This window comes from Molothrus aeneus, chromosome Z (assembly GCF_037042795.1).
Source record: "Molothrus aeneus isolate 106 chromosome Z, BPBGC_Maene_1.0, whole genome shotgun sequence".
Classification (NCBI taxonomy): domain Eukaryota; kingdom Metazoa; phylum Chordata; class Aves; order Passeriformes; family Icteridae; genus Molothrus; species Molothrus aeneus.
Window position 1 is genome coordinate 30,001,054 of NC_089680.1, and position 9,855 is coordinate 30,010,908.

The following is a 9,855-nucleotide window of genomic DNA, read 5'->3' on the forward strand; positions in this document are numbered from 1 at the left end:
AGTCTTGTGTTGAACTTGTTACCATGAGCCTGAATTTTGACATTGCCTTTTATTTGAGGATGTATTCATGACAGACTGTTCCACAATTTTTGACACTGAATGTAAAAAGGGAAAACAAAACTTTAGATTTTCTTGGTATAATTTTCTATGAGGAACAGTAATTCTTTCTGCTTTTGTCCTTTTTAATGTTTTGGTTTTACTTGCTGTTTTGAGAGATAACATACTAAGATTTTTTTTTTAATAGCATAATTTCATTTTCAGGTGGTTTATTATATCAAACAGTCCAAACAGAAACCTGTAGATTATTTGTTTTCCTCTTTCACTGGATTTTGAATGCCATTGACTGTGGATCCCTGTTATTTCAAAACAAAGAAGGTTTTAAGAGCTTCATTTTTAGTGAAGTTTTCTTAGGGGTTCCATGCAGAAAACAGAGTTCTCAAACATTTTATATTTGTGCTAGAAATTGACAGGTATTCATTCTATCAAAAACTGGCTGCCATTTAACTCAACTTCCCACAACATACTTCACATCTGTTAAAAAATAAATGTGAACACAGTAGTCTTTAAATATATGTCAATTGATATGGATGGATGGATGGATGGATGGATGGATGGATGGATGGATGGATGGATGGATGGATGGATGGATGGATGGATGGATGGATGGATGGATGGATGGATGAAAAACAAATTGAAAAAATTATAATTAAACATTCTGAAATGGCTTAACCCTAGGTTTTAAGTTACCTATTAAAAATATATATAAATACGTATACATACACTACTTTCTTTGGGTAACTGTATTCTTTATGTCACCTTTAAAGAAGCACATTAGAAAGACCTTGCTCTACTTCTTTGCTTCTTTGTAGCATTTCAATATGATATTGGAGAATTCGAATTGCCACATGTACAACTCAGCAGTTTGTGGCTTACAGCATATGAGGCTACTAAATAATTTAGCCTCTATTTTTTCCTTATTTTGACTTCTCCTTTCTCATTTGTAGATTCTTCATGGATTTAAAAATCAAGTTGGGGATGAGAATTGGAGGCGTTTCTCTGACCAGTTTCCTCTTCCCTTAAAAGAGCGCCTTGCAGCTTACTATGGAGTTTAACCTCATGCACTGTAGCTGCAGTCCCATAATTAGAGGTAAGCACATGAGTCTTGCTTGCCAGAGAGAACTGGGACTTCCTCCCTGTTTGCATCATATGAAACATCATTACTTCATCAGTCTAGAATTGCTGAGCTACTACTTCGTATATGAAGGAAAGAAAGAAGGGATGATAATATACCTAAATGATGGGGATTGTAGCAAAAGCATTTGTCTCATTTTTTCTATTGTTACAGAGAGAGAAAGAAAGAAAGAAAGAAAGAAAAACTGAGTCTATGATACACACATTAGTTTATCAAGAAAGTTGAAAGTATAGGTATGACAAACTGCTGGTTCAAGTTTAATAAGCAAAGTGATGAATATGATCCTCAAGTCATCGTACTAAAGACACAGGCTATCTTATATGTTGTGAATTAATAGATGGCAGATGTGGTCTAAGAGAGAATACTCTCCTAGAATAAGAAAGCAAGTTTGTTAACACACTAGCTATGGGAAGTCTGATGGCCTCCTACCTACATACTAAATGATCTTTCCACTGAATAAAGAATGCTATGCTAATAACTACTGTACCTGTAAAGCTTGATGCTTGGGGGAGTCTGATATGTGTTTATTATTGCCATGTTCCATTTTGTGTGTCAGCTCAGAAGTGTTAGACACTTGTGTGTGGAGAATGATTCAGCTTTGACAAAGAACAGTGAAAATGCATTCCAGAGTACCTCTATTACTATACCACCTTGCTTTGTATGCTACCTGTGTATGCTGTATAAAGCAAATTTCCCATGTGTGATACTGTGAAGAGATTATTATATTACCCCAAAAAAGAGAGAATTAAGTTTATTCTTTTAGTCTCTATACAAATTTGATACTTTTAGTAGAATTTTTGTATTAAAATTATGAGAGTGAGTCATGCAGTTCTGTTTAGTGTTGGAATGGACAACTGTTTAAAATTCAGCCTAAGATTTTTTTCAAAATCAGTGTCGTAAAATTGCGTGTTTGATCGGAACATTGGATTAAAAATTAAACAGCTACATACTTATCAATGAGAGTGTTTTAGTTCTGACATGAGGATGTTTTCCTGATGAAAAGAAAACAAAAGTGATAAAATCTGCCATTGTTCTCAGTTTCAACTGCAGAGAAGGTATGGCTATCTTGTTTAATCCACTCAGAAGAGAAGCTGCTAGGTCAGGTGCAGATATGTTTAATATTCTTTTTCAATGTCATAACTACCTCATAATTTTGTGCTAAAAATTGAAAAACTGGTTAGAATATGTAGGGTGCTTTTGTCTTAAATCTAAATTTAACATAATAGTGGAATTGTCAATGTAGTTTGAAAGCATATATATTGTTGTTTCATGAATAGTATTTTATCTGATACAGATGGGCTGGTTTCTTAGCAGACTTAAAAGGGATCATTAGGCATAAATTCATTTTTAAGTTAGAGGTTGGCACTTAGTGCTTGAAAAAGACTCTTGTTTATGTATCTATCTGCCAGAGGTTCCAGGTAAGATTTAATTATACCATTATCTTTTCCCTTTACAGGTCCTTCAGTCTGGGAGACTATGAGGGAGCCTCTGCACCCAGGGAAAATGTTACCCTTTACTGGGGGGAAGGGTAAACCAGTAGGGAATACAGTACAATCCCAACCCTACTGGGAGGGGCGGGAGGGAGGTGTTGCCGTCACTGTATTAAGTCGATGTTGGGAAATGTTTTAACATCTGGAGCCTTTGTGGGTGGAAATCTGTCTCCTATTACACCTCTGCACTGGATGTGAAGAAGAAAAAAAAAAAGAATCTAGTCACAAAACAGCACATTCTGGAATATTGTGGGGATTTGTACCAAAATAAGAAACCATATAATTGAACCATAGGGATACGTAAAGAGGAAAAATATTTTGCGCACAATAAAGGAAACCTAAGAATGGGGGTCACAAACAGTAAAAGGCTTTCTTTTTTGTTTTCTGTTTTTTTAAGTAAGGGTTTTCTACATTATTTCATCCTGCTTGGGGATTCCTAGATATTTGCATGTTAATGAAGAACTACACAAACGAAGTTAGTCAGTTAAAATGCAGCTTGTGTCTGTATTAGGAACAGGCACTTGCAGTGTACAGTATAGAAACCCCATCATAAAATAATAAAGGTTAACTTGGACAAAATGAAGCAACCTGCTAGCTGCCAAATAAGTCACTCCTTTCATTTTTGGGGTAAGGAGAGGTACACTGCAAAGGAAAGATTGACATCTTAATTTTTACGTTAAGAGAAACAACCAAGGTAGTGGATATGATTTTATTATTGTACTTTGTTAGTTTTGATTTCTAGAGTAAGGCATTATTCCTAACTTGCAGTTTAAGGTTCAGGCATGCGTTCTGGCTCATAGTGATCAGAAGTAATTTTAATTAGTGGGAAAGTAGCATGCTTGCATCACATAGAGTGAAATTGGTATACATTTACCTATGTTGCGCCAGTTTTGTGTTGCAGTTTACCAATTCAATATAGCCCTGCATTTAAAATTCCTTTTTAAGATTCAGTGGAATTTATTTTTATTAAGAATATAGATATAAATTACTGTAGTTAACAATTAGGCCTTGAAATACCTTTTTAGGATCTGTTAAGATTAAGATTGATATTGTATTGTGTGTAACCTGCACAATGTGGAAAGCTGATATAGCTGTGCAAAATATTTGCCTCTGTGCTGTCAGTGTGATGTGCTTTCTGCATGGTTATATACTAGTGATTTATCAGAATCTCTAAAATGAGTTACATGGTAAGACCCGTTAAAGGCTGCATAAGTGTTAGTTGGCACGTAAAGACAATTGTAGAAGTTGATGACAAGATTGCTATATTTGTGTTTATTCCCACTCAACGTATTATCTTCTACGCTTTCTTTTTGTTCAAAGCATGATCTTAAGAGATGTTTAAGTTAATGGATGTACTGCAGGGTATCTACACTGTATCGGCGCATGTTGGTGGCCCTTTGTGATGTAGTTAAATGCACAAGGGTGCAAGTTTAAAGCTACAGAGTGAAAGTTGGTTTGGATCCTCTTCATTTCATTTGTTTAGCTTTTCTGTTGTGTTTTTTTTTTCTCTACTTACATGTATTCCTGTGAATAAATCCTTGTTAAGTTAACGCTTTACTTTTCCTTCCATGTGTATTTTCTTATGTACTGTGAATGTGAAATCCTAACTGGTACACTTGATCTTGTGTCCATCTGAAAGTGGCAAGTCTTTATTAATTTAGATTGCCTAAAGAGTATCCCATGATGATAAAGGAAAATGGAGAGATTTTTAGCTCTGCTGGTCAGAGGTGAAGCCACACCTTTCCATTTTTCAAGTGCTGCATTATTAATCTGCAAAACAAATTAAGCCATAACAGCCTTTTTGTAGATTTAGTTTCTCACCTTTGCATTGCAGAATGGATACTGGATAACAGTTTTCGGTTTAGTTGGTGTTTTCTGGTTTTTTGTGGGGGTTTTTTGGGGTTTTTTGTTTGTTTTTGGGGGGGGGGGATGTTTTTCTTTTTTGTTTTTGTTTTTTTTTATTTTTTATTTTTTGTGGGGTTTTTCTCTTTGGTTGGTTAGTTGGTTTATTGGGGTTTTTTTGTGTATTTTGGGGGATCTTGGAGGGGCTTGTGGTTTTTTTATTCTTTGTTTTGGTTTGGGATTTTGGGGTGGTTTTTTTGTTATTTTTTGTTTGGTTTAATTTTGGTTTTGTTTGGTTTGAGGTTTTTTTTGGTTGGGGCTTTTTTAAGAACTTGCTCTTCTTTGCATGGTTCTGTTCTTTGACTGTTGAATGATTTAGCTATTGCACTGAAGTTTGAGCTGTGTGAGTGTGAACTTTAAAATGCTGTTTAAGGAGTTTAGACTTTTTTCTTTTTCAGTGCATGATCACATGCATGTTTTATGTCCTGTTCCCATCCACCGCCCCGCCCCCCGGTTTTTTTTTGGCTTTGCAAATTTTAGTGGATTATGCCTGAAGCATAGTTTGGACATGTATTGTATGAAATATATTTGATAATGCCAGTACATAGTATTCATTCAATTTGATCAAAATTGCATGTGGTAACTTGCTTTCAAGTTACATTACTTTGATAGCAAACCAAAAATACCTTCTCAACTAATAATTCTGATAAAAATTAGTAAAATTCAATTTAAAAAAATTAATTTGAAAGGGAACATCCCTGCCCAACATTTAGCAAGGTGCTATATTATTTTAGACCCAAACTTGCTTTAATTTTAAGTGTGTTTGAACATTAAGGAAGAGTTTCAGAGAAATGACATTAAAAAGTTTGTAGAATAGAAAACCTACCCAAATCATACAGTAGCATAACAACTAAAATCTGGGTTTAACTAAACTTCTTAAATTTCAGAAAGCCCCTTTAACCAAATAAAACCACTCCACCTCACCTTGGATTAGCTTAGGATGCCACTTTTGTACATATTTGTTTTAACACATACTTGTACAGATATGAACTGATCTGTTATGACAACAAGGAAAATAATTTAAAAGGGCAGGAATAACTAGTACAGGAATACACAAAATAGTGTTTTGTATCAATAAGTTCTCTCATGGTATATTTTAAAACAAGTAAACCATATTCCTAATGCATAATATAGTGCAGAGATTTGCAGAATCCTTTTAGGGTGTAATGTGAGGTAAGAGAAGTTCTGAAACAGCATTAATATTTAAAATTGAATTATTGCATCATGGGATATATAAAAAGCATCTTAATTCTTGTGGTGTAGTCTTGACAGTTCTTGAATGTTGACTGGATGTTCTGGTAGAATTGTGAGTTTGTCTTTGTTACATTCCAGTGTTTCTGCCTCTTGGCATGCTAAAAGCACGGCTTACTTCATTTGCTCCTTACACACTGAAAAAGTGCTGTTAGTGTGCTAAACTACAGAAATAGCCGCTGCTATGTAATGGTGTAGATTTTTCTACTTGAATAATTTTGTTGTAGGAACCTCAGGAGGTCAGTGTTTACTGTTTTTATATATGCCTTTTTCCTGTTTTGAGTTTCCCTTTTTGAAGGATTCTGAGAGTGAAAAAAAGCTGCTGATCAACCTAAGTTGGTAACAGAAAGTGTATTTAAAATCCTTATAAATGCATCTTTTTGGCAGTTCAAAATTGCTGTTAAATTAGTCTTAAGTGAAGTTCAATATTAAATTTTTTTCGTAACACAGTCAGGAAACCGCTCATTTTATTTTGGAAAACAGACTAGTTCATTATTTTAACCAGCGCAAGCAAAAAGTAATCAGTTTTGTATTTTTTTTCCAAAGTTTGATTATTTTCTTAATCAGTGAGTATGTATATATTTAAATTGTAAGAAACTAATTCTTATGCTTTAGTTCATTGGTTCTTGAAGCTTGTACTCAGAAGATCACTTTTAGAAGAATAGGTTAAAATTTGTAATCATTATAATTTTTAAAATATGAAGTAGCATAAATTTTGTGACTAATAATATTGATACACACTGTGATTTTTTTTTAGGACTTTCATGTTAGCATCAGTCTTAATTACTTAAACTGCATATATTGTATAATAGTAAAATGTATATTTTAAATCTTAAAGTGGCTTTCCTCAAGCAAAACTCAATGCTACTTAGAAATATTCAAATACTAGCTTTATCTCAGGTGAATATTCTTGTACCCTTTTTGTTCAGAACACATGCATATAAAAATGTGTTGTAGTTTTATCAGTTTATGTATTTCATTTAGGCAGCTCCTCTTGTCTTAAACTTACTCTAAATTAATCTTCTACTGTGGGACAATAATGACTTTTGCTTCACCTATATTATTCATATTGAATGTATTAACAGATAAGGTGTAAAAACGTTCTTCCCTTAAGGAGAATGCATCCATATTCAAACAGCTGAATTATTACTTTAAAAAATGCTTTAAATGCAACATTAAATTGGAAAATTTTTTTTCAGATATTTTCAAAGAAAGAAGTTGTAACTTAACACTAACTGCTTCCATACTAGCTCTTTCATGAGGATGACAGAAAGCTTTTATATAGGGTCTAAAGTGTGACTTTTTATCTTAGATGAAGGTTAAACTCTGCGGTGAAATGGCAAAACATCCTGCAGTTAATCTCAGATAGATGCTGATGTAGTTTGCACACATATTTGTGTATAATATTACATAACCTCACCGTAAATAAATAAAGCTTGTTCAGTAGCAATGTATTTCACTCACCTATGCGTTCTCCAGGATTATTTGTATCCATCAGTCTTCTATGTATTCTCCAGTAGAAACTACATTTTATTTGCCACTGATGCTTGCTCTTTGCACTTAACAGTTGGAGCAGGCCAGTTTTAAATGGGGAACTGAGGCAAGTACTCTTCTTACTTGCCTTGTATATTCTGCTAAAATAGTGATATTCACTCGCTTGAATGTACGTAAATGAGGGAAGTTTGAGATGACTCTATAGGATGAATCCCTGTGTGGTGTTACAGTATGTTTTAAGTAAGCCAAATCCATATCTCAAAGAATTCAGCACTTACAGTATAGTATCATTTTTCTATAAATTTGTTATGTTGTGCTACTTTCACTTTAGGTATCTACTTCCTCATTTTGAGTGAGCAACAAAATTAACAAGGTTTGAGTGTTTTTTGTGAGGACAGCAATGAGAATAAAACGTATAAGGAGGTTTATTTGGCTGTTGAAATCTGCAGTGTAGTATCTTTTTTTGTGTAAATAGATAGTTATGTTGTACATTGTCTGACTTAGTGATACTAGAGACTTCTAAAATTTTTAATTGGGTGAATTACACAAAACAGTTTTAAATGAAGGGAGACCAGATCTTTCTGCTGACAACTTAGGTTGTGTAAGTTTTGCTTGAAAGCTTTAAATCTTATGTTTCTGTATCTGCCACAATGTTGGAATGTTTCCTTCAAACATATCCTCCTGCAACCTCTCAAACTGTACTTACTAAATTGAGTGATATTTCTTGAAGTCTGCCTATGTGCTAACAGAACTTCATTTTAATAGAATATGGTTTTAATTTTTGATAAGCTGCTGAATTTTAAAAGAGTTTTTGGGGCCACCAAATATTTTGGATCATGCAGAGAATATATATTGTACTGTAGTAATTTTGTATTTACATTTGTATGATGTGACATAATAGATGTGAATGTTAATCACTGCTTGACTATGTTAATAAAGTTGTTGAAATATAGATGTTGCATTCCAATTTTTGATGAATGATTGAAATTTATTGTTCAATTTATGTTTTGCCTGACCCAGTAGTACACTCTTCTAATTCACATGTGTAGATTCTAGTATCTCTGAATTAAGGATTTTTGTTTTATCTGAAAGAGAATAGTCTTCGGATAACTTGATGTTAGCTTAGTTTAGATACTTCACGCTGCTTGAGGGTAGATCAATATATGAAAAAGGAGGTTTAGGTAGATTGAAATTATAACATGTTGGGTGATAACTATAACTGCTTTGCTATTGAGAAATGTTACATTAACTATGTGTCTTGAAACAATTGATACTTGCTAAGCCTGACGAAATGGGAAAGTGGAGAAAAATTTTGTACTTATTTCCTGGGCTATCAATAATGTGAATAATTAAACAATGAGTAAACCAGAAATAAATTAAAATTATTCGAGACCTTGAACCAAAATTTGCAGTGGTCTTAATCTAATTTTATCTAGCTTTCATGGGATCATGGTAATACAAGCTATTTAAAGAGTTGTCCTTACAGAACTTTAGGCAGTTCTATAGATTAGAAGTCTCTAAAATATGAAACAATGGTTTCTTTCAATCCACACATGTGGAGTTGAACATTTTATGTTCACTTTTAATATTTAACAGTTGGTCAATAGCATGTAGACAACTTAGACCATGACATGTGTCTTGTCAGTATAGGACATGAAAGAACACAAGCTTACACCACTGTTCTCAAGGTGAAGAAAAAAGGGAAGTTTATTTTCTAACTCTAACATTTATAGTTTTCCAAAAGTGACAGCGGATTGGAGGGTGACAGTGCCACTTCTCCAATGACACTGGTCAAACTAACAGTCTATCAACGTTCTCTTCCTCCATAAAGGAATGCAAAACAATGAGTTATTTACAAAAAGTGTGTGAGAAAGCTCACTACAAGAATATCAACATCAGAAGGCTTTGAAAATCTTGAAAAACTAGAATGAGTGTCTAGCACAGATTGCTTATCTGTTAATAATTTTATTGAACTTAGTCATTACACTATATAAGCAACTGACTAATATAGCAATAAAGTGCATACATATAAATACTATAATGAAATTTATTACTAATTAACTAATTACTTGCACGCTTGGCTGAAACTCTGTTTAAATGAAGGACTTCCATTTCCTGAAATAAGAGAAGGGCATGGAATAGCAGTGTAGAGACCAAGCTGCTTAGCAGAAATACCAGTTCCTGGTGGCTGAACACAAGTGGCTGCATAGGAGGGGATTGGAAAAGTTTAGCTTACTTTCAAACAGGGATTCCCACTCACCTTATGTTCAACATACTGCTGTCAATAGTTTGTTCAAGACTTCTGCTATCAGCTAAACACCTGATTTTAAGCTGTGGCCTCTAATTTTGAGTGTGAGGTTAATTACTACCTGTATTTAAAAACATTAAGAGGATGAAGTATGTTTTAAGTACAGGAAATTAATGTTACTAAGCTTGTGGAAAGGTGCAAAAGATTGAACATAATTTTATGTCATGGTATTTATTTTTAAAAAAAAGACATCTAAATTTGTATTCGAGTGCAGAGGC

At 33.6% G+C, this 9,855-nt stretch overlaps 1 protein-coding gene across 1 annotated transcript in view; it reads left to right on the forward strand.

The window, feature by feature from the left end:
- Nucleotides 1-4,232, forward strand: part of TNPO1 (transportin 1) — a 52,809-nt gene extending 48,577 nt beyond the window's left edge. Inside the window, exons 23-24 of the mRNA XM_066569492.1 lie at nt 1,005-1,147; nt 2,649-4,232. Coding sequence (XP_066425589.1) covers nt 1,005-1,112 — 108 coding nt within the window. The 3' untranslated portion in view covers nt 1,113-1,147; nt 2,649-4,232. The remainder of the gene's footprint in view (nt 1-1,004; nt 1,148-2,648) is intronic.
- The last annotated feature ends 5,623 nt before the right edge of the window (nt 4,233-9,855 follow it).